Source organism: Mustela lutreola, chromosome 6, assembly GCF_030435805.1.
Source record: "Mustela lutreola isolate mMusLut2 chromosome 6, mMusLut2.pri, whole genome shotgun sequence".
Taxonomy (NCBI): Eukaryota; Metazoa; Chordata; class Mammalia; order Carnivora; family Mustelidae; genus Mustela; species Mustela lutreola.
This window is the reverse complement of record NC_081295.1, coordinates 71,451,317-71,477,428: the sequence shown is the minus strand read 5'-3', so window position 1 is coordinate 71,477,428 and position 26,112 is coordinate 71,451,317. Positions and strand designations below refer to the sequence as shown.

At 40.9% G+C, this 26,112-nt stretch overlaps 1 protein-coding gene across 15 annotated transcripts in view; it reads right to left on the bottom strand.

The window, feature by feature from the left end:
- ARHGAP18 (Rho GTPase activating protein 18) overlaps nt 1-26,112 on the bottom strand; it is a 295,486-nt gene that overhangs the window by 161,520 nt on the left and 107,854 nt on the right. For 14 of the 15 annotated variants that reach the window (XR_009354645.1, XR_009354646.1, XR_009354648.1 and 11 more), the window contains exon 2: nt 119-312. Coding sequence is in view for 8 of the 15 variants with exons in the window: in XM_059177588.1 (XP_059033571.1) it covers nt 119-312 (194 nt within the window). In the remaining 7 variants the exon portion in view is untranslated. Of the gene's footprint in view, nt 1-118; nt 313-18,773; nt 18,838-26,112 lie in introns of those variants that run through there. The other variant, XM_059177589.1, reaches the window with a different exon arrangement.

Here is a 26,112-nt window from a genome sequence, read left to right as displayed (position 1 = left end):
GCATTATCTTATTTTGGTTGTCCTTTCTTTAATTTTTGTTGAGGCTACCGTCCTCTTTATCCCCATGTAGCATCTCCCAGAAACATGCACACAAACCAAATTTTATTTTAGTTACTACCATCAGGTTCTTTGACAACGACCACTTCTTGATCTTGTCTGTTTTCACTTGATTTCTCGATATTTTCTATTTCCATCCAATAGGGCTCCATAGATAGTTCATCCAAAGAATCCTGAGAGCTTGATCGGTCAAATGGCGGTTTTTCGCGAACTTTGGTGATTTCCTGGTTCATGGTGTACTGACCATATTTGCGGCTGTAAATTCAAAAGGAGACATGGTTCATTTTAATATATGAGGAAGTAGTACAAATTCTAAGACATCAGGGTACTGACTTAACAATTTGGAAACTCCATAAGTTCCCCTTAATAAAACCAAAGAGATATGTATTTTGAAGCTATTTACCTAGAGATACCAATAATTATAATATGCCTGCAGAATGAACAAAAATTTTCACTAGCCAAAAAAAAAAAAAAATAGCAGTGTGATAAACCATTTTTCCTTTCCATTTCATGTAAATTATTTTAAGATTTCTTTAAACCTATAACTGTTCTTAGAAAGCAACTGGTTAAATCTTGATTACAGCCCATTAGTTAATTGAGATTTTTTTAATACAGCATTTATATTTGTCATTTATATCTACAAACAAACTCAGTGAGCCCTTACATAACAAATATCTGCAATCAATAAATGAAATACTATTTGAATTTCTTTTTATTTTTGGAACCAAAACATAAATAGGAGAATGTCATATTACATTTGCTGTTATATCCTACTATAGAAAGCGACTCTTAACCTTTATTTGAAAATGTGCCCAAAGCTGATATGTATTTTAAAATATGGCAAAACATTATCGGGAGAAAACATTTATGGAAATTCTGAATAAATAGCTAATAAATACTGATCCCAAATACTATCTGTGAAGAAAAGGATAAATTGAATAAGTGAAAGTATTTTTATGACTTGAAGTTAACTACATTTTTTATAAGTCACATCCCAAATACTAAAATGAATTAAAAGATGCTACAATAAATAAGCTTATATATGTGTGTGTGTGTGTGTGTGTGTGTGTGTGTGTGTGTGTATAAAATCCCCATATACAATAGAAATACTAAATTTTTGTTCTAATCCTTTTTTATATTGAGATGGGGAGCCTATTTAAAAAAAGAAAATTTTGAGTATGGCACTTCCTCTTTGTATTCAATTTCTTTTTTTAAGATTTTATTTATTTATTTGACAGACAGAGATCACAAGAAGGCAGAGAAGCAGGCAGAGAGAGAGGAGGAAGCAGGCTCCCTGCTGAGCACAGAGCCTGATGTGGGGCTTGATCCCAGAACCCTGGGATCATGACCTGAGTGAGCCGAAGGCAGAGGCTTTAATCACTGAGCCACACAGGTACACGCACACCCCCTTTTTTTAAAATATAATCTGAAAGGCGTCTGAGTGGCTCAGTTAGTTAAGCATCTGCCTTCAGTTCAGGTCATGATCCCAAGGCCCTGAGACTGAGGCCCATACGGGACTCCCTGCTCACCAGGGAAGTCTCCTCCCTCTCTCTTTGCCCTCCCTGCTCCTCTTCTCTCTCTCTCAAATACATAAATATTTTTTTTTTAAAGAAAATATAATTTGAGTGGGGACAATAATCAGGGAACTAGAGTTTTGTTATTCTAATTTCAAATTGCTCTTTTATCTCCCAGGAGGATGTTAGGAAATAATACTCTGCTACACGGGTTTTCCTACTACGCATATAAAAATAAAAAATACCATAAAACAACATTCTTTAATACTATGTGAACATTTTCCACATTCAAACTGGCCTTTCCCATAATTATTTAAAACAGAAGGATTTAATACTACATAACGGAGAGGGTCACTAAATTTTGGTCATTTCTACCTGTTTAATTCCAACTGGTTTCTTAGAGAAAGCAAAACACTTGCTTGTTGCTACAAATGAATACAATATAACTGACTACTGAACTGTAATATGCTAACAGGCCGGTTTTGTTCCTTTGAAGATGGTTCTCTCTGCCCTACTTAAGAACTTTAATAATGCAGGTTGCACGAGTGAACAATCGCTCTATCTCCCCCGTAGAAGTCTAGGGTGGTGATGGGTTGGCGTTAGGAGTAGGGCCAGCAGGAGGAAGTCTATAAACATATTAGTGTGTTTCTCTTTCCTTCAGTCTCCATTGTCCATTGTTTGCCTCCCCCATCCCTTAATTCAAGGGACACTTCCTCCCTCCCTACCCAAACCATCCTGTTTACATCCCTATATCCCATCCTGGTCCTTTGGCCTTGCCCCACTGGCCACCCCTTCAGCGTTGTCATTTTAGTGACTCTTAAATTAGACTCTTAATTTATCAGACTTAATAAATTAGACTCTTAGACTCTTAAATTAAAATGTGAATGGGAAAGCTATCTCTCTCTTAAAAACAAAAACTTCAGAGGTGGCTGGGTGGCTCTGTGGGTTAAAGCCTCTGCCTTCAGCTCAGGTCATGATCTCAGGGTCCTGGGATCAAGCCCCACATCAGGCTCTGTGCTCAGCAGGAGGCCTGCTTCCTCCTCTCTCTCTCAGCCTGCCTCTCTGCCTACTTGTGATCTCTGTCTGTCAAATAAATAAATAAAATCTTAAAAAAAAAAAAAACTTAAAAAAAAGAACATAAATTTTATTTTTATTCCTGTGATAGCAGTTCAACCTATCCACACGTTCTATTCCTTAATCCTGCTTTACCAGGATCGTTAAACTAATTGACAGAATGTCTACCAGATTCAATTTTGGTTTATTTTCTTTCAACTATGTAGATGCCCCATCCTTGTTTTTGTCTTCTTTCCCATTATAATATAAGACTGTGGTCGACCTAATTCCTATCTCCTGCAACCCTCAATTCCGTGGGCAACCACAATAAATACTGTGGAATGTGTGAAGTGTAATGACCGATGCCAAATAATTTGGTTTATCTGTTCACAGAAAAGAGGTGCAGTTGAACTAAAAGTACATTAAGCTTCTCACTTCTGAAGGAATGTGTTTATTCTGGCAAGAATTTTCCTGTAAATTTCCATTAAGATAGCATGTGCAGAAAAATGCAAGGGCATTGAGCAACAGCATTGTTACGTAAATATACCTTCTATATCAAGCCCTGCTTTCAAAACAGGCAGAAAGCAAAAACCTAATCGCCTAGTGCTAATGAATAGACTCAATATTTTTACTTTAATAAGATTCAAAGCTGAATAGGTTTTTTATAATAACCTGATGATACAGAGTCATGGAATGGAGGATTTTTTTTTTCTTTTTTGGATCATTGGTAAATGTTGGAAGAAAATGTTTTCTTTTTTAAACATTAAGAGTATGGGGTTGGAGAGAGGAGGCAAGCATTCAGTGGTAGACTGCCCTCCTTAGCGTGCCATAGATGTTACATTTCCTCTAAAAATGTAGCTGAACGTTTTAAAATTACAGTTTACATCAATAAACCGGTTGTGTCACTTCTTTTCTTAGAATGTACTCTACTTTTGAACTCCAGACAGACAATGGCTAAAAGTGTGGCTCTTCTTAAAACTGTCCTGGTTCGAAGCCCGTTAACTCATTCCTTTCTTCTGTTTCTAGGACTACGTTATCTGATACCACATCCATTCTCCAAACTGGGTTCAAGATCATAAAGTAACATCTGCTAGACATAATGAAGTGCAGAGCAGAAATATTTTTACATTTCCAAAAGACCCAAGCCAACACGTGGTGCTGAAATTAAAGAAACACGCAGTTTGTACCACAGGCAACTACCAATCACCCTCTCCTGACTTACTGGCAAACAACTGTGCTATGTCAGGCTTCCTTACGTGCCCTCCAGAATCCCACGTGCCAATCATCCTACGGCCACTCTTCAGAGACTCACATTTCTCACCTTTGACAGCTCTAACCATAGAACCAGACACCGTCACCTGAAAGAAGCGGCTTCCAGCAGGCTGCAAACTTGTGCCCTGTGCTGCGAGCATCCCCACAAGTCACAATATTTTCGCCATGTCTTTTTTTCCTGGGTACTAACATTATTAGCTAACTGACACTTACGGGCCTGCGTGGAACGAATGTCCCGTCTTTTTCCTCTTGCTCGCATGTTCTTACACTGGGTTTATAAAAAGTGGGGTTTTGTTCTATTTTCCTGAAGTATATTTTTCTGTGATATTTTTCCCCCCGTCAGTGAATTTCAAACATAGCGCTACTATTCCTGCCTCTTTTTTATTTTGTCATAGAGAATGTTAAATTGGTCTGACACAGTTTGTTCTTTTTGGGGAGGTGGACAGTGCCATCCATTAGACTGTGGTCTGCTGGAAAAAAAAACAGGCTGATTGATGATTAATCCTAGGACCAGTGCAGGAAAATGACACGCAGTTCTATGGGGCTGGGAGTCTTAAGTACCAATGACCCAGGTTCTACTTAACTATCTCTATGATTTTGGAAAATCATGTGACTTTTCTAACCCAGACTTTTCCTACCCATAGAATGGGAAGAACACCAGTAGCCTTGACTGCTATGTGTCGTGAGTTACCAAGTGAGAATTCCTCCCGAAACGCCTCCTAGGTAACCATGACGAGGGCTTGCAACCTAGTACCACTGTTAACATGTAAAACCGCTACCTATAAATAACCACCCCTCCCATAGTTTAATAAGGTCACCTTTGCCCTTACTTCTAAGGTTCAGAAAAATTACTTAATCTTTAGGACAGAAATTCTTGAACGTACTGGTCTCAGGACTCTTTTATACACTTACAAATTTTCGAGGACCTGCTAGGAGCTTCTGTTTTTATAGGTTATGTCTAATGAGGTGTACACTATTAGCTATTAAAGTTGGAAAGAATAAGTAAAATACTAATTCATTTAATGAGAATAATCAACATCTTAACATAAATAACTTCTGGGAGGTGGGGGGAGAAAACTATTTTACATACAAAAAAAAAGTAGTGAGATGAGTGGTATTGTTTTATATTTTTTGAAACTGTCTTTAATGTCAGGCTTAATAGAAGACATCTGGATTCTCACATCTGCTCCTGCAGTCAATTTTTTGTGATACTGTGCATCACGTAGTCTCTGGGAAACTCCACTGTGTTCTCACGAGAGAATGAGATTGAAAAAGGCCAATACAGTCTTTGTGTTATTATGAAAGCAGTTCTGATCTCCTAAACCCCTAAAAGCGTCTTGAAACCCCCAGGTGTTCCAGGACCACACTTTGAAAACCACCGTTCTAGGATTTCTCAAAAACAACACCTAATGGATCTCAAAAAGCACTTTTCAATTCTATGGGCAATGCTCCAGAAAGCCTTACTGAAAGAAAGAGCCATGCTTTCCTGGTGACTCTTGACCTACCTCTTTGTTTATTTTAGTTTAGTTTTACAGCCTTTCATCAAAACTGGGACTTAGTCCAATGATATAACCATATTTAATTTATATTTCAATGACAAAAAATAGAACATCATTTAAAAACCCCTGCCTTGCCAAAGTCTTTCATCATTTGCTTTTATTTATCATGTATAAGGGGCAGAAATTCTCTCTAATCTTCCCTCTGCACCAGTGCATTTGAAAATATGCATTTACCTTAACACTCCTTTGTCATCCAAACCTTTTCCTCAACCATCTCAAGGCAAATTTATTTGAAAACTAGGATGTTTCTTTGAACTCATATTTAATTATGTGGTCCAATCTCTACTTTCCGTACACCCCCCCCCAACCCCATCAAGAGTCCTGTTGCTATACCCATCCATCTGTGTCCTGTTCTGACCCTTCCAGAGACATTTTTATGGCCCAAAGTCTGCTTTCTTCAAGTCCTTTGATGCTAGGATTCAGTTGTGTTTGTTTTACTTCCTTACAAGATCCTCTCTAAAAGAACTACACTTTCTTTCATGTTCCTTATCCCAACATTCATTTCCAATGCACAGAAAGAAGTGACTGCATTGGGAGACACAAAACAGAAGAGTAAGGTTTATTTTTGTTCCATTTCTTGTTCTGTTTTGAATGCACCAAAAACAACAATAAAAGTTCTTACACCATAACTTACCATTAACCATAATGACCAGGATATTTTAGATAAAGCCATATTTATTGAAGCATAAACTTTAGAATGTTAACGGACCCTAGGGATTTAGACCTATCCCATCATTTTCTAGAGGAGGTAATGAGGCCCCAGGGTAAAATTTTCCCCAAAGTCACCGAGTAAAGTGACAGTAGAGCCAAGATTAGTGTCCTTAGTGTCCTTACTTCTTCTTCGGTAGTCATTTTATTATAGCCAAATAGAACAGAGAATTTACTTTTTTTTTTTTTTTTTTTTTTTTTTTTTTGCATCAGGCGCTCCAATCTTCCTCTTTGTACAGCACACAGCAAAACCCAAAAGTGATCATGTTGCCACAGTCTATAATTAACATTTTTAAAAGACCAGTGTACTTATCTAGAGAAAAAAAAAAAGCATTTAACAATCAAACCATCTCTCTTTAAAACCAAGAGACATCTTTGCCAAGGCACTTGCTAGAATATGCTTTGTGTCACTCTGGGATGTGACTTCAAGTACACCTGTTTTTAAAGCACTCTGTTTTGAAGAAGTTGGAAATTTTTCAAAAATGTTTAACTCACTGTGCTTCTCCATTTATATTATCTCTGGGTTAAAAAAAAACGAAAACCCTGTTTCTACTGTGTGGATTTTTCTTTCAAGGGGCCAGTGGCATTAAAGAGGTAATCACTGCCATCAGGAGATGGTGAAGCTATTAATACTCTGTAATGGCCATGTCCATCAGAATACACTGAATTTGAATGACTATGAAGAGCTGCAGCCTATGAATGACCCAAGTCATTTTTTATCCTAGGACGTGAATGCCTACTATTGTTTAGCTGAAGCAGTAATTATTAAAAGTGGTGCTGACATCCAGGAAGAAAGAATACTGAGTATGCCCATAGGCAGTAAGAAGTTGATTAGAAAGCACTACCCCATGGCCTCTCCCCACACCCAGGCAGCCTTCAGAACCCAAGGGATCCCACATCTCTTCTACCCATCCCAACTGCTATAGTTTTAATAATCTATTGAAGTCAAATTTCAGATTTCAAGTAAATTTACTTTTCCCCTTTGTATATATTACCCCTTTCCTTTGGAGGGGGGGTGGGGTTAAAATTCATCATTATTTCTTTCAGCATTCTTTTTCTTTAAACAGAGGAGTCGGTATCTGTACAGCACATTTTAGTCTCCACAGAGCATCCTCCACATTCCAAGACACAGCAAAACAAGGAGTAAAAGGCACGGATTACCCTCTATTGACACAAACGTTGCCTAAGCAGAGCTGAGGAGAGAAGCCCCCTCAGGCACCCTGTGAAGAGCTAGTTTTCAGAACTTGGCTTTATCACTTTTACAGAAAACTAGGGCAAAACCAACTCATGCGCGAACCATGCTAAAGGAACAGGGATACAGGCAGCTGCCACCAGCCCGTCTGGTGGAAAGGAGTGAAGACACAGGAGCGAAAGGCTTGTGGGAAGGTCAGGGGTCAGCCAAGGCATATAGGAAGAACCCCTTTGGTTTCTCCGTACAGACACAGGCAGGGTACACAAAGGGGAACTCACAGGCCGTGGTTACAGACACAGGCCTTTCCTCTTTCAGATCTGGTTCTGTGTGGAAGTGAGATCCCCTGGGTTCCTGAGTTCCCCAAGTATCTTTCAGGAGGCACGTCCTCTTCCTCACTCAGAGGGACAACTCAACAAGTAACCAAATGGGAGGCGCAGAATCTCAACGCCAAAATCATTTTCGCAGACAAGGATAGAGAGATTTGCTGTGGGGCTTGGACATAAAACGTCAAGATTTTGGAACAATGGCGCACAGCACATCAAACTGAGTTTCATGTCTACACTTCATTCAGTGATCTACCGGCATGGCTTCCATCTACCCACAACATCTCTACTCCAGGACGCTTTCCTTTTCCTGTTCTAGTTAGCAGTAGAGCCACCTGGAGATTCGCCCCCAGAATCCACTCTCACTCTGGTCTTTTTTCCACTTGTTGTTTCTCAGTGTCCTATCTCGGTACCTTTCTCCCTGGGGGGTGGAATGAAAGCATTTCCTTGCTTCTTAAGTCTCCCCACAGCCCTTACCACATCCTGCACTAGGATGCTCATTCCTCGCGTGTCTACCACTACACCGTGGGTTTCTTAGGGCGATAATTTGTGTTTTGTTTTGTTCACCTGAGTATCCCTAAATTCTGCAAACTGCTTGCCCTAGTAGAGGCTTATAAATTGTTTAATTATTAATTAACTGTTCAGTTACTGCTGCTGCCTTTAAAACCACCACCTCCTTTTAATTTCTAAGGTGGTTTTTATTTAATTGCACAAAGCTACAAAGGAGCAAGACAGGAACATGAAAGGTAGATGGTGAAGAAATTAGTCATTAGGAAACCCTAAAAGGCAATTAATAAGTAATTATTCTATGCCTCTGTAGTTCTTGAGTGTTTTGTTAGAAAGGAGGCTTCCTTATGAGGGAATAGAGGTTACAAAATAAAGAGCTGATTTCATATTAAACTGTACCTGATATTAAATCATAAATAAGCACTGGTTTACATTTTTTATTAAGCTCACATCTCCTACTTCTATCCTGTCAACTCGATCTCTCAAGCAAGTTTTAAAATATTTGTTGAATGCCTAATATATGTCAGGTATTTTATCAGAGATGTCTGTTCAAGCAAGCTACTCAAACATTTGTCACGAGATAGATTATAAATGACACCAACACCAAATAAGGGTGGAATTTTCCAGTTCCTCACTAAGCTTGTGGCCCAGACAACTCTCCAGCATGAGCTTCTGGGTCATGACCTTGGCTTTAGCCCAGTACTGAACACGCCTCAGGTCGTGTGGTTCACCATTCCTTCTTCAGACAGAAACTCACTTCCTCTCGGTCACTGCTATCAGCTCACCTCCATCTCATGTCCCCCACCACTCCCCAAACAAACATTTCTGTATAAACCAATAATTTGAGGTCACCTCCATAGCCCATCCTGGGTATCCCTCCCTCTCTCTCCTGCTCTGTCCCTCACAGTCCTCGTGGGTTTCCTGGAAACCCACTCACCAGCCTTTCTGTAACGCTATCTGTTCCTGAGATGGAGCCCAGCTTCCTCCTCGCTACTGTCTAATACCTGGTTCTTACCATACAACAGTCATTGATTTTAACAGTAGTTATCAGCATCCCCAAGTTTTTGTCAGACTTTTATCCATTTATTTTTATGACTCTTAACAAATTGAAGTTTTTGCCTTTTCTGCCTCAAAGTTGTGCTCCTCTTCTCTTTCTGAAGAATCCTTCAAGCTCTCAACACATTCCCAAAGGTGAAATGAAGAAGAGGATTCACTGACAAAGGTCAAAAGTCCTCTCATCCTCCCTGATACTCTTGAACTTGTCATTCAAAAGCTCCCTAGCAAGCCTTGTACCGGACTAGAATCTCATCATTACGCTGTACCAATGTGCCTTAAACATACATTAACACATGCAGATAAACTTACACCAATGTGCAACGGTCATATACGAAATTTAACAATGTACTTTGGAATCTGGGATCCGGGAGAGATGTTCAACCATTGGCCAGTTGACAGACTACAATTTCCCAATATCATAGAGTAGGCTGCTCTTGATATACAGTGCCTATCATCACACAGGTACTAACAAAGTATTTGTTGCTATAATGCCGAACTATGAACTTTAGTAGTTTGAATTTAATGTTGGAATAGAAAGGAATATAATACTGGTTTTACTTACTGCCTAAGGGCAAACCTCTTGCCTTTCATAAGACTTTTATATACATATTAACATCAACTTCCTATGCTAATAAAAACATGGGCACAAGGCATAGTAGGATTTAGAAAAAGAAAAAAACATGTTGGACAAGGGATAGCTGGAGTTAAAAAAAAAAAACACCTTTTGATGATAACTAAAGACAAATACAGGAGCATATTCTGGAAGAAATGTGGGCATTATTATTAAACTCTTCTTGCTTCTTTCTGATTTGATTTATTTATTTTTGAGGGAGAGAGAAAGAGAAAAAAAAAAACACACAAGGTCACATGAGCTGGGGTGGCGTACAGAGGGAGGGGGGAGGGAGAGAGAATCTTTAGCAGACTCCACACCCTGTACACAGCCCTACACAGGACTCAATCTCATGACCCTGAGATCATGACCTGAGCAGAAATCAAGAGTTAGATGCTTCACCAACTGAGCCACCAGGTTCCCCTCTTTGTGATCATTTATTGAAATAAGATAGAGAAATCATCTCATATTTCAGTGAGGCTATAAAAATATAAAACCAACCCTCCCCAGCTGGCAGAAGAAAGGCCACAGACACTGGAAGAACATGTTAAAAGTGAAAGGATCTCTTTGTGTTTGTGCTATATACGATAAACAAGAAGAGGATATTTATACATTATTTCACAAGAACATTAATGAATAGTAATGAAATAACTGAAAACAGCAGCAAGAATATGGCAAATACTTGGATAAGAGAAAAGAAATCTGCTTCACGTAGGCTACAACGTGCAATTTTATGGAGAGTTCTGAATGACCTTCAGATGCCATAATGTTCTGCAGATAAGTACTGAAGGCCAGGAAGTATTTTTATAAGCCAGGTGCTAAAAGTCAGCTCTGCTGAGGAGATGGAGGGGGTGGAGAAATAATTTCCAGCTAATCAAATAATTTAGCCAAGCTTAGAAACAATCCATCCATACTGTTTTCACTACAGATCTTCTGCAATCAGTTACGAAGTAGAGTATGTGAATGTTAAGGGGCAATTTTTTCCTCTTTAAATGAGATTATCTAAGACCCCTTTTTTCCTAATAGATTTTAGAATCTCAGCTGACCCAACACAAGACATGTGAGTGCAGGAAACCTGAAAGACACATGAGAAATAAGAACATAGGGAACTACAGGGCAATTCGAATTGTAAAATACTGCTTGCGGAGGGGCACTTTCAGCCTAACATCTGAAGAAAAACAAAACAAAATAAAAATCCCACTAACAAACATTAAGTATTTTCAGTAAAAGCAACTGAGCTCTGTTTGCAGGTCAGGAACAGAGCTCAGGGGGCAGTGAGACCTAATGCGACCATGAGGGATAGGTAAGGGTTTTACAAGAAGAAATTAAGGGAACCTTCAGGGGGTAAGCAGAGGAAATGCAGAAGGTAAAGAAAAAAAAAATTAATATGAATACATAACAAATGCTATTCCTTAACATTACCTCATCATCCAGCAGAGCTATGGACCCACTGAGCTCTGGTAAATGCCACCCAGAGGCACATCAAATTCTCAGAGGGTTAAATCCTCCAAACTGCAAGTATATGAATCTGGCCTAATTTAATTGCTGTCTTGAAAGGAATCTGAGTCTCCTGCTCATCATCCGGCTTAGGCTAGCCTACGTCTTACTTAGCGCTTGTGTGGGGCAGCAAAATTCCCACTTAACCAAAAGCAAAATGGCATCTGGTTCCAAAATTCCGCTTCATGCAGGAATTTGAAACGGGCCAAGAAGTCCACAAGAAGTTAATGCCCTTGAGAGTTCCCTCCCTGGTCATAACCAAGGCTCCTGGCACTCTGTAGAAACTGATACTAAATCAATGTTCAGCACGAGGACTCCCACCTCTGGTCTTCCACTGCCATCTCTCCTGCTCTCTTCTACCCTACCCATTGCTCTAGTCCTGGGTTCTCCTTTCTGCATATTTCCTACAAAAAAACAATCCAGGTTGACTGATTTCTATTTTTTTTTTTCCAAAAGGCTACCTGCTGGACCACCTCTGTGAACCCTGCATTCTGCACTACCCAAGGCTTCCAGGACCTCACATCCCAGCTGGCCTTGTACCAAGGATGCCAGAAAAGAGCGGTGGAAGATAGAACTCTTGTCTCAGGAAGGTAACTCTGTAGAAGAGATTAGCCAATGAGCTACTGAACAAATAGAGCCTCTAGACACCAGAACAGAGTCTGAGTAAATTCTAGAAGGAGAATATGAAAGGATTAAGGGGGTGTTGTTCCCACCGGAGCAGAAGGCAGTATTTGTGCAGTGAACACCGAAACACTCAGGATGAATGATGGCATCAAAGATGAACTTCCTTTAGTATCGGCCAGGTTAAGCCTCCAGAAAGACTTAAGTTGTCAGATAATTTATATTAAAGAACCAAGACTAAGAACTGTTTTCTGTTTTCTTTTACTTTTTTATTTTTTTATCCAGGTGTTTGAGGGCCAACTATTAAAGGTTCCCATCTCCTGGTGCCTTGGCTGCACAGTCAGTTAAGCACCTGACTCTTGGTTTCGGCTCAGGTGGTGATCTCAGGGTTGTGAGACTGGGCCCCATGTTGAGCTCTGCACTCAGTGTGGAGTCTGCTTGAGATTCTCCTCTTCCTAGCCCTCTCCCACTCCTACACACGCTCTCGCTCTCTCTAAAAGTTAACAAATTTTATTTAAAAAAAAAATAGGTTCCCACTTCATAAACAACTTCAGTTATTTGCTGAAGCAAGTTCTATAAAGTAAAATGCATAGGTTTTTATAAGAAACACTTGTGAAGCACTATGCATATGCCAACCATCCTAATACAAGAACGTTAATTTCAGGGGCACCTGTGTGGTTCAGTCAGTTAAGCATCTGCCTTCAGTTCAGGTCATGATCCTGGGGTCCTGGGATGGAGAGCCATACTGAACTCTCTACTCAGTGGAGAGTCTGTTTCTCTCTTTCCGTCTGCTGCTCTCCCCTCCCCTATTGCTCATGTTCTCTCTCTCAAATAAATAAAATCTTAAAAAAAAAAAAAAAAGAATGTTAATTTCTTAATCCAATAGCTTTATGAATAAAAAGTTTCCCTGAACAACAATGCTTACATTTATTAATTGATCTTCCTTCATTACGGATATCAGAATTCTGCACTTATGTTTTATTTTTAAAAATCCCTGTGACTGGGTGCCTGGGTGGCTCAGTGGGTTAAGCCTCTGCCTTTGGCTCAGGTCATGATCAGGGTCCTGGGATCAAGCCTTGCATCGGGCTCTCTGCTCAGCAGAGAGCCTCCTTCCCCCTCTCTCTCTGCCTGCCTCTCTGCCTACCTGTGATCTCTCTCTCCGTCAAATAAATAAGTAAAATCTTTAAAAAAAATAAAATCACTGTGACTGTAACTTAATAATGATATCAATCCACATGATGAAGTGCATTTTCCATTTCAAGTAGTAAAGTAATACTAAGAAGAACAGTGCAACAGGAACAAAGTCGTACTTCAGTGTTTTGGTAGAATGATACTCCAGAGCTTGGGTTCCTGCTTATTAATAATAAACCGATCGCAACATTGTGATCCACACATTCGCTCAACAAATACCAACTGCCCATTGACTGCAAGGCACTATTCATGTGGGTACCAAAGAAACGCAGGACTTCCCCTCCGATCCTTGAGAGACACGCATTCTGAAAGTGGACATGAATCGCATAGCCAAATAAGACAAGGCAGCACTGGCCTCGTGCTGAGTGGTGTTGCTAGTAGGTTGCGTTGTGGTGCTCACTTCCAGTGAAACAAAGACCCAGATGCCAGAAAGTGTAAGAAATCTTTGCAGCACAGTGAGCGTAGGTAAGCAGGAAGATTGAAATCTCTTGCTATACCTCATTTTAATTTTATAAAGCTCTCCCCAGAGCCAACCATGTCTTCCTGTTATTTAATTCGAATTTACTTCCCTCTAATTTAAGCCCATTTCCTCTGAGCAAATAAAGGATTAATCAGTGTCCTCTCTGTATTAACCCCTTTGCTGGGAATAGTTTTCAGTCCTTACTATATACATTGATGAGACCACCAAATAGCATTCCTTTACTTTTTCTGCCTACAGTTTAAACATCCATGTCTTAGAAATATACCCCATCGCACGCATATTTGAGAGCACCTGAACAGTGAAAAACTACCCACAGATAACTCGATTTCATTCTAAAAATTTCCCGTTGGGCCTTTTGCGGATTTGGCTTTTGCCCTGCAACTGAAACCTCCAAACTGATGTTGATTTTCGGAACAAGAACCTTTTTAGGCCCATGTGGGTGGTCCTTGGCACAGATACCAAAGTTAAAAACCTAATCATAAATGTTTTCTCCTCACCGAGGCAAGTGAGCACTGTTATTAATTGCTTTCCATGGTTCTGCTTTTTTAAAAAAAGCCTTTGCTGATCATTTGCATTAATATTATGCTAATAAAAGGGAATGCTAACTAATTCAGTCTCTTTAGTAATAACTAAAGATCAGAGAGAGAAAGGTAATTTGCATATTTTCATGATTGGAGCGAATTGGCATTTAAATACTCATAACCATTTTTGAAGAGAAATAATAATACACGTAGGGCCAGCCTGAGCAGGAATAATTTCTCCAGTGGAACCATCGAAAACCCAAGTATTTCAGGATACATTCTGCTTGACTATCAGATGACAAGGATGAGCCTTCAAACAGAGGGCAACCATCTGCATCATAAATACATTTCAGTTCCTCTCTGCAGAAGGAATTCATTTACTGTTGAAGGCCATTCACTTCCACTTCTGACTGCTTATTCCTCAAAAAGCTCCCAAGTATCATGAGAACAATGATTCAAAGAAGATCTTTCCATCTGCACTGCATTAGGCTGCAAGACAGCCCCTACGGCAGAAACAGCTTTTGCATAATTCATTGTGCCATTTTAAACCCTAATCAGGGACTTGCAATAAGCTATGGAGAGAGGAGAAAAGACAAACACATTCACTGGCTACTTCCTAAGCATTTGCCCAGTCCTCACTTCAGGATACCGCTCTGTGACTCAGGGTGTGCGTGAGTGTGTGTGTGTGTGTGTGTGTGTGTGTGTGTGTACTTCACCTTACGCCCAGTAGGTTCTCACTCCCTCCTGAAGAGCTGTCATCACTCCTAGGTCATATTAATGTCCCAAGAAAGAATATTTCTTAGGTTATTATCACAGGACAGTTTAGGAAAGAAGATTCTACCAGCAGACAGAAGTTGGCCTCTCTCCAGCTCGGCTGTTCTTTGTGTGAGCCTGACAGATAACTCACTCTACAACGTGAAGAATAATATCTCACATCTCTTCCAATTTTAAAAATTAGATAACTCTAATCTGATTTTCCACATGTAAAGCCTTAATTGAACCTGCCACTTTGCCTTAGTGTTTCATTTTCCAAACCAGGGCAAAATGAGGTGGTGGGGAAGGGCCTCTCTGGGTCCCCCACTTACCCATCAGCCACAGACGCGTCTCTTTGATTTGAGATCCATTTAAGAATGCACTAGAAAAAGTATTTTATGACTACAGAAAATTAGAAAAACAACTGCCTTAGGCATCTCAAGTCTTAAAAACACTTTTATAGAATCCTTAAGCTTTAAACACTGAAAAATTAATTAGGCAGAAGTTTTTAATGATGGTATGCAACGTACATGATTTTGATCCAGCACAAGTAGTGAGAAACTATGTAGGCAGTAGAGGTGAGGACATGGATTGCAAGTTTTATAATAAAATTTATCACTTTCCATTTATTACTCCACAGACAATGGTAAAAAAAAAAATAAACTTTGAGTTTTCATGGATAGGTGACACTAATATACAGATGAAATATGGTAAAGTCCCTGAGATTTAGTTTAACAGTTCAGTAAAGAATCAAGAGAACACTCTCAAAAGACATTACAACTTAAAAACTGAGTTTAGTAGAAGTATATTTAAATGAAATTTTTTTTTAACATAAGCTCTATGCCCAACATGGGGCTTGAACTCAAGCCCCCAAGATCAAGCATCATATGTCCTACCAGCTGAGCCAGAAAGGTAACCATGATTTTATTTTTAACTAAATAACTCATAATGATTGAAATTTTGATCCTAAACTTTAAATACTTGACTGAATCTTAGGAAGCACAGTTGGAGGGTGGTAGGAAACCTTCTCATATTATTTTAAATGTTACAAATTCTTATACAAGCATTGCTACCCAGCTAAAATAAAGGCAAGCCACAAAATTAATTTAAAAATTTTCTAGCGGCCACATTAAAAAAAGAAAAGAGAGGGGCACCTGGGTGGCTCAATTGGTTAGGCATCTAACTCAATTTCAGCTCAGGTCATGATCTCAGGGTCATGGGATAGAGCCCCACAACAGGCTCTGTGCTCAGAGAGGACTCTGCTTGTCCCTCTCCCTCTGCCCCTCCCCCTGCCTACTCACTCTCTCCCTCACTCTCTCTAAAATAAATAAAATCTTTAAAAAAAAAAAAGAAAAGTAAAAAGAATCAGGCAAGTGTAATAGTATACTTAATTTAACAAAATATACCCTAAATATTATCACTACAACATGATCATAATCAATATTAAAATTATTAATGAGATCTTTTATTCTTTTTTCATTCCAAGTTTTCAAAATCCTGTAACTTCCATTTGCATTCAATTTGAACTAGCCATATTTCAAGAGCTCAACAGTCACAGGTGGCTGGTGACGAGCTTCTTGACATCGAGGCTACAGAATGAATGAGACAGCAGGTAGGTTCTCTTTGTATCGCCAAATATAGACAAATGATGTAATTCCCCCTCTTTCCTACATGCAAAAATCAATGACTGCTTGTCTATAGACCATTCATTTTTTCATGGACTCAGAGAATATTTAGTGAAAAACTACTTTACTCCACACTATGCTAAGATATTAGAGTTCAGATACAGTATCTCAGACACAGTAGATCTAGAATTTAGTAGGCAACAAAGACCTAAGCAATGGGATCTCCAGAAACAATTGCAAGTGAGAACTGCTACGGAAACACAGATTGCCAAAGTCTTAAGCCCTAGGTTGGTGACTTGGTAAATGCTTCACGCCAGAGTGATGAGAGTTGGATCCTGAAGGCTAAATGGAACTTTGCTAGGGAGAACAGGACAAGAAAGACATTCAAGGCAGTGGTAACCACATCAGCAAAGCAAACAAAGACTATCCAGTGAGGCTGGGAAACTGAATAGACCGAATCAGACAGACTCACTGACATGCAGGGAGTTGCAACTCGTTGGAAGGGTTGGGGGCGTGTGTTAGGCACTGGGGGGCAAAAGGCTACAGCCAAATTGTGTTGGACATTGCCTGTCCTCTAGAGACACATGAAATGCAATGGTAGAAGGTTTTTAAACAAGCAAATGTAACTACCAAATTAATGCTTAGAAAACTAAGTTTAAGAAGTAAAATACAGAGGCACCTGTGTGGCTCAGTGGGTTAAAGCCTCTGCCTTCGGCTCAGGTCATGATCCCAGGGTCCTGGGATGGAGCCCCGCATCGGGCTCTCTGCTCAGCGGGGAGCCTGCTTCCTCCTCTCTCTCTGCCTGCCTACCTGTAATCTCTGTCTGTCAAATGCATGGATAAATCTTTAAAAAAAAGAAGTAAAATACACAGAGACAGCCTGATGTTACAATGCTCTGGACTCCAGGGGTCCCTGGGAGATGGTAAGGATTTGATTCTAGCGGTATGGGTAGAAAGAGAAGTGAAAGGACAAAGTTAAGAAGTTTCTTCCAAGGAGACTCAAAGTTAACATAAGTGGATGAAGGCAACAGAAGACATCAGGATGATCATATAGTTTGTTCTCTGACACGCAGTGGACAGCTGTCACTCACTGGGAGAGGGATGACAGAGCAAAGGGCAGGCTGGGCAGAACATGTGTTCAGTTTGGATGTGCTGGATTTGAAATGCAAGAGACGCTTCGCCGGCTTCAGGATTTGTATGGCTCACACCCATGTTCTAGGAGTTTCACTTGCCTTCACAGTCTTACTCACTGGTCCTTTGGTACAAAGCATGTTCCCAGATCCAGCAGCATTGGCAGTAAGCTTGTCAGGAAGGCAGAATCTCAGACCCCACTCCAGACCTGCTGAATCCCAATCTGCATTTTACCAAAACTGCCAGGCAATTTCCATGCATATCAAGTTAGAAAAAAACTGCTGGAATATCTTGAAAAATTGAGATCAGGAGCTCATGAAAGAGGGACTGACCACTGACCAAAGGGAGGATCGTTTTAGAAGTCAGCAGCACATACCTGAGTTGAACCACGGGGGTGAAAGGGAGTGTACAGAAAACAGAGAACTTTAAATAGGACAGAAGCTGTGTGCTGAGGAGGAGGCCACATGTTTGGAATGAAAACAATCAACATAAAGGAAAACAATGGTCCATTTAATAAAAACTGAACCTTCACGAGGAAGAGGAAGAAGAGAAAAAGGAAACAAAACCATTAAAAATAATGAAAGAACCACAATGGTGAATCCCCATTAAAGCTATGAAGAACTTCTATTTATGATTAAGAAGAAATCATATTAATGTTCCTTAATATTCAAAAATACTGAACAAATTTGTTGAAAAACAAATCTGATGTGAGTGGAGGCAGAATTCAATGGAAACGTTGGGGTCACCTTTTGCTGGGATAGAGGTGACCCGAGAGAGTGACAGAATCAGGAGGCCGGGATTCCGGGCAGGGTTCACTTGATCCCACCACACCAGGCAAACATCTCACCCCCAAACATCTGCCCTGCCCCACCCCCTCTCCCGACCCCACCCCCCAACATGCCTGTCTCCTCAGCCTGATAATGAGGGGGACTGAGAACAAGACCGTCTCCTCTAAAGAGATTTCCGGCTGCGACTGCCTATTACTTAAACTAGTAGGAAGGTGAGACTTATTTATGTCCTCCAAACACTCCCTAACAAGAGCATGAAGAATATTCCATTCCCCACCCTCAGCCCGCCCCAACTACCTCATCCCACCATCTCACCCAGCGAACAACTTTCCTGAAGTTTTGTCCAGACTCCAGCAGCTGTGCAGAGCTGATTTCAAGTCCACCCAGCGCTCTTCTGTGTCTTGTTTCCCAGGTGACACTGACGTCGCTGCCTGGTGTTGCCACAGACACACACCCAGAATGCTAAGGCCTTGCAACCAAGAGCCCCTCCCAAGACCCGTGCCAGCCACTGCTCCTCTCAATGCCTCACTATGGCCAAATGATTAAAAACCACCGTGTGCAATTACCATCCCATGTATATCAAGCCTTAACTTTTTATATAGATATATATATATATACATATAGATAATTATTATATACAATATATATTTTATATATTTATAATTTATTATATTATAGAATATATAATAATTATATATTTCTATATTACATCTAGAAACATATAAATATATATATATTTTAATAAGTAAATACTTTAAATATATAAGTAATTTAATAAGTAAATACTTAAATATAATAAGTAAATACATATAAATATATATATATATATTTTAATAAGTAAATACTTTAATTTGGTTTTCCTGCAGGTCACAGAAGCAAAGCTAGGAACAGCAAGCTATGCTTTTATGTGGGAGCCAGTGCCCATGAATACAAATACGGCAGAAGATGAAAGTGCAGCAGACGCAGACAGGCTGCTCTTCCAAGCAGCAACAGCAGCCCCTGCCTGAAGGGCCCAAGAGGGCACGACGCCTGCTCCTGGGCAACTTGGAACAAACACTCACTGTAAACCCGACCTCTCCTTCTGAAGTGGGCGCAATTTGTCTTCTCATCCTCTTGCCTTCGATTAGGCCCCAGTATGGATCTGAAGACATGTTTTGTTCCTTCAGTGCAAATACCCTTCCCATGAGAACCAGAAAAGCCACCGCAGCATCTCGTCCTGTAGGAAGCTCTGCTCCCGCAGCCCGGGGGCCTCAGCGGGTCTCCTTCGGCTAACACCCAATCCACACAGAAAGCCTTGGGTTTCACAGCACAGGGGTTCACGGGCATACCCGCCCAGCCTCAGGTCCCAAAACGCAGCTGGTTTGGTTAATGTCAGGGCACCCACACCCGACACCCACACTGAAACAAGACTCATATGTCTCTTCCTCCAGCCTTCATCCATCCGCATTCTTCCAATCCCAAGGGGCACAAGAAGCACTTTTAACCGCCAACTTTGAATTCCAACACATCTCGGCTCCTACAGAGACACTTAAAAGGGTCCAAATCTGCCGGGAAAGAGGGGATAATTCTCACGCTGTATTTCAAATGTAATATTAAACATTCTCTACCCGTCCTGCATAGTTGCTCCAGGAGAAGAATAAAAAAGGAGTGTTTGATAATTCGCCAGGAGCAATGATCTCAACAGTAAGACTATGAGGGGGTCACTAGTATTCTCATCCCCATCTCAGGGTTAGAGAAACTGGAGCTTAGTGAAATCAGTCAACTTGACCACGAAAACCAGGCTACAACCCCCGTAGGGCCCCCAGGACCCACCCACGCTCTTGGGCTCTAAGTCTCTACATGATTAAAGCCTCTCAAACCTGTCCTCAAAAAGGGCAATTCAAACTGTAGTGGAATTTGGAGCAGGAACGACCCTAGCAATCACTAGGTCAAATCATTCTCAAATCTATCAAGCCTCGGGGTCAGCACAGGAGAGGAACAGCAGCAATCCCCTATAATTATCAATGTCCTTACACACCTACACAATATAAAAATGATCCATTCCCTGTCTAACATGGGATTTTCTTTTTTAATATTTCTAAACATTTTATTTATTTATTTGAGAGAGCGAATAAGCAGAGAGGAGAGGGAAAAGCAGGCTCCTTGCTCAGCAGGGAGCCTGTTGCAGGACTCCATGCCAGGGTCCCGGGATCCTGACCTGAGCAGAAGGCAGACGCTTAACTGACTGAGCCACCCAACCACCCCAACAGAGGCTCTGTTAAGAGACAAAGACAAAGAACTGAGTTCACATCCTTTGCTTCCAGGCCTCATAGGTCCAGCCCTTAAGGATTCAAACATGAATATGGCAGAGCAGGAAAACTGGGTGATGTGTCCAGTGGCATACACATGGTTAATAGCAGTGCCAAATCTCTAAGAAGGTTTCTTGATTCTCAGTCAGTAAGTAAATAGCATAACCAAGTACCTTCCATTAGGACAGATGGTATTATGACAGAGAAAACACATTACTCTTCAACTTTATCACTAGGGCAATAAAGATGGGCAATAAATACTCTTTTATTGATACTTATTTTCCCTCTGTGAACTTTGACAGCCCAACCCACTGATCCTTTGGCTGGTCTAAAGACCAACTAACTACAATGATAGTACTTCACATATAATCTCCAACATCTTCCTACTTACTGAAACATACTCGTCTGAAAAGGAAATAAAAGCTGTTCACACTAAAACTAAAACTTCAGCAGTCCCCACACTGGGAGCCCACAGGCTAGACCTGGCTGGTGAAGGTATTTTGTTTGGTCAGCAAGGTGTTTCCAACATTGTTAGATTCATTTACCACATCTTTCTCTTGTAGCGTTTTCTCTGGGTAGGCAGCAGGTGCTGTGAGGCTGGCCCCTTTGATCAAGGGATATGCTTCCAGCTTGACAGAGTTCCCACTAGTGCTACCAGGAGGTTATGCTATCTGCCGGTCCCTGTGGTTATCTGGCTCGCGGTCTCCATTTTACTGCATTAATATTAAGGCACTGAAATAACGGGACCCCATTATTTCAAAGCCATCATGGGTGACGGATATACGAATTCTGCATCAAAATGGGGCTCATTCTATCAAGAAGAAAGGGACCGCAGCAAGGTGAGGGGGAAGATGAACTGGAGACTGGGTATTGTGATTCTCGTCCTTCCTCCATGAGTACAGTACAGTATCGCTCTGATCAATGCACCCAACCTTGACGGATCATGGTTATTTCCTCATTTGTAAAATCGGAAAGTTGGAATGGCTACTTAAGATTTCCACCCCCCTCTAAAAACATCCTGTGAGAGGTCTCTGATTCTGATCGTGTACAAATAAATGAATTTTTCCCAGAAGGAGGGGTATTAATAAAAGGGGCACCGTGAAAGATTGTAGGAGCCCCATAAACTGGAGTTTGATATGTTATATCATTTTCCATGTGATCTTAGGCAAAATTATCTAAAACTCTGAGAGCCAAAGCTTCCTCCCCTTCATTCATCTACTCAAAGTGATTTATTGAGCATCAACTACATATTAGGTACCTTCTAAATGCTGGAAATTCCATGGTGAACAAAATCAAGTCTCCACTCTCACAAAGCTTACATTCTGGTGTTAAGGAGACAGAAAAGAAACAAAAATATTTATAACCTATCAGCAAGGGATTGGGGGGGGAGGGGAATGCGATGCAAATAAATTAAGTGGGATAAGAAGGTGAGGGAGGGGAGGGTGCATGTTAGAGATGGGAAAAGAAGACTTCTCTGATGAGACACATGACCAGAGACTTGAATGGAGTTGGGGTAGGGGATAATTAGCCATATAGATATTTGGGGATAGATTGTTCCAGATAAAACACACAGGGGTTACTAAAATGTAATGATGTGACAAGCAGAACTCTTAACAGAGCATCTCTTCCCCTTCTAAAGGGGCATAGTCTTCAGGACCTGCTCCACCCTTTATATTAGCACCAAACATATGAAAGCAAAGCAGGTCAAGGACGAGAAAGCCTCCCCTCTAATTCCATGTTTAACCACTGACAACCTATGCCTGTTAAAGCCTGTTTTTTGACAGCCAAGTCAGAAAGCCAAATCATTCAACTGCATTTTGCAGAAAATCCCTTCATAATAAAGTATATTCCCAAATACATACAGGTAGTAAATATTTAAGATCTGCTCTCCTTAAAGGACGGGTGGCAGAGTGTAGAGGTTAAGTGCACAGTCTCCTTATCAGAAAAGCTTGGATCACATCCCAGCTCCCTGTTTGCTACCTGTATGACCTTGCTCAAGTTACTCAGCCTCCCTAAATCTCAATTTTTTTCACTGTAAATTGGGGCCCCACATCACTACCTCCTTTCAAAGTCAGAGTGAGACTTGAATGAGCTTATGTCCACAAAACACAAGAAACTTTCTCGGCTTAAAGAATAGGGCTCTATAATGTGTACCTATTTCTTTTTTTTTTTTTTTTTTTTTTTTTAAAGATTTTATTTATTTATTTGACAGAGAGAAATCACAAGTAGATGGAGAGGCAGGCAGAGAGAGAGAGAGAGAGAGAGAGGGAAGCAGGCTCCCTGCTGAGCAGAGAGCCCGATGCGGGACTCGATCCCAGGACCCTGAGATCATGACCTGAGCCGAAGGCAGCGGCTTAACGCACTGAGCCACCCAGGCGCCCTTAATTTTTTTTTTTTTTTTTTTTTTTAAAGATTTTATTTATTTATTTGACAGAGAGAAATCACAAGTAGATGGAGAGGCAGGCAGAGAGAGAGAGAGAGAGGGAAGCAGGCTCCCTGCTGAGCAGAGAGCCCGATGCGGGACTCGATCCCAGGACCCTGAGATCATGACCTGAGCCGAAGGCAGCGGCTTAACGCACTGAGCCACCCAGGCGCCCTGTGTACCTATTTCTAACAGAGTTTTTGATTATAAGCTACCGATGTCAGCTCTGATTAAATCCAAGATAATTTTATGAAAAACCTACTGGGAGGTCCCCAGAACATCCTGCAGCCAAGAATCATGCCCCCAAATCAGGCCACAGACTGGTCCAAGGTCACAGTGGAGGATTAGGCGACGCAGCTCACACTGCCAATACCCACTAGACCCTGTCCCACATTTCAGTGAAAGGAGAGCCCTGCCTCCCACCTGGCAGAGCTCAGAAAGGAGTTCCCTAAATCAGAATGGATGCTCCCACGTTGAGCGGCCAAAAGAATGGCAGGTGTTCAAGTACACCACTATCACATTCTCACTGAACCCCTTTGGAGCACCCACTAGTTTGTTCACACCGCTTCCCTCACCAAGGAAGCCCCCAGCACCCCCATCCTAGAGGATCGCTGCCCTGGGAAGCCTTCCAACCCAACTTCGGTACCTGCTTCCTCTCTTCCCCGGCTAATTCTCTTACAAGGTACCTCATTATAAACTGATTTACACCTGGACTATAAATACTCATCTACAAACAGACACAAATCCTTTTGGGAGCACACGGGGTAGAGATTAAAAACAAATGCACATGTAGTCATAAATAACACTAGCTGGTGCACTAGTCATTTCGTGTGTGTGTGTGTATCTCAATGCACAAAAGAGGTTATAACTCCTTGTTGACAAGAAACACCATCCTTTCCTCCTAGACCTGTTGGAAGTCTTATTTCCTGTTCTTTGCCATGCTGAATATTTCCTCCCTTAAGTCTGAGAGGAAGAACAGTCTTTATTCTGAGGGTCAAAAACCTAATTTACACACAAATCTTCTTTTATTAAGAAACATAGATTCGAGGGACTCGTGGGTGGCTCAGTGGGTTAAGCCTCTGCCTTCAGTTCAGGTCATGATCCCGGGTCCTGGGATCCAGTCCTACAAAAGGCTCCCTGCTCATCAGGGAGCCTGCTTCTCCCTCTCCCTCGCACTCCTCTTCCTTGTGCTTGTGAGCTCCCTGACCCCCAACAAATAAATAAAATCTTTAAAAAGAAAAAAGAGAAATAGACTCAAACTCCCATACAAAATGGAGAAATTAATCAGTGTCAATAAATTTCAGAAAATAATGAAACACTCAAAAATTGTAATAATCATTTTTAAAAAATCATTTTTACTCCTTAGTTTCAGATTTTAAAAAAACACTATCTCCCACTCTGAAAAGTGGGAATCCCACACTGCCCCAATTTTACCAAGGGGGAAAAAAAAAAAAAAGCTTTTCCCCCTCATAGAATAACATCCCCATCTTGTGGGCACTATTGTTTAATGTTTTCAAAAGTCATGGTGACATCTTTAGAGCTATGATGTCTCTATAGTTTTCAGGGGTAAATAAAATTAACTACAACCCCTATTTGGTCTATAAACCAGATGTTCCCTAAGACTTTAATAAATGCTTTCTGTATAGAGCACTTATAAATTTAAAATAACTAAAAACCTGCAATACTGAGTCAGGTATCAACCAGGTCTACAGAAAAAGAAATATATATTTAGATCCACAGACACCTAAGGAAGAAGTCTTCCTGTGAAAGGGGTCTCTTCTTCCAGTAAGTCACAAACACATTCAGGAAAACTCTCTTGAGATCCAGAGTGGTTTGCACAGTATTGGCTACTATCATCAGGTCAGGGTCTGCTAAGCAGAAGGCAATATATATGTGAAGGTCAAAGAGAAACTGACAAGAACCCAGTGGTTCCCAGCAGGCTGCTGGCCAAGGATTAGAGACTGATCATGTCTGCCCAGGCTCCTAGCCAAGAGGAGGAAGGTCACCAGGCATCCTGAAATATGTGTGTGCAAAAGAGGCAAAAAACAAGAAGGGAGAGGCAGGTAGAGAGACAACGGAACACCGGAAAAGCAAGAGGAGGAAGTATCATTGGTATGCTTTCTTCCAGGGGAAAAAAGGACATGCACATCTGTTAAAAAAGAAGTGCACACAGAGAATGAGAAAAGAGGCGATGAGCAGTTCCCATCTCTCTTCTCTTGCTGGCTTTCACATCCACCCCTGGGAATTTGAGCACAGGGGCAACACGCAGACACCACAGACATTTGAAGTCCCCTAGTCACTACCTACCATCCTTTTGGAATTATCATACAACAAGTTTATTTGGTGGTGTTACATTCATTATTCCTCATTCAAGTAGTCCTTTTCTAGAGCTAGAGGGAATTTTGCTTTTCAGGGCAAGACATGATTGCAACACACTGCTTTTCACCATCATCTATTTGAGAACAACCTTTTTGTTATTGAACAAAGTTGTCGCTGCAGGATAGAGCAGGTGGGCACTATCAATGTAGCAGCCTCAACCCTCAACCTTAAACCGTCAGTTATCCAAATATTCACCCCAAACTACGGAAAAGCATTTTACAGATTCAAACTGTCGGTTTATCCAAATATTCACCCCAAACTACGGAAAAACATTTTACAAATTCAAACTGTCGGTTTATCCAAATATTCACCCCAAACTATAGAAAAACATTTTACAGATTCAACAGGTTTTGTCATCTCCAAATTCTCTTCTAACGCTCTTTGGAAACCCTAAGAACAGTCAGTACAGGAGCAATCTGGCTTTTATTCAGTCTCCAGACCCTGGCCTCCAGACCCTTTGGTCTGCCATTCAGGAGTTGGAAGCTGAGACCCTGCGAGCTCTGCTCCAGCTTCTCTCCCCACTCTGGACTCAACCTACATCTTCCTTCAAAGACCTTACTCTGTT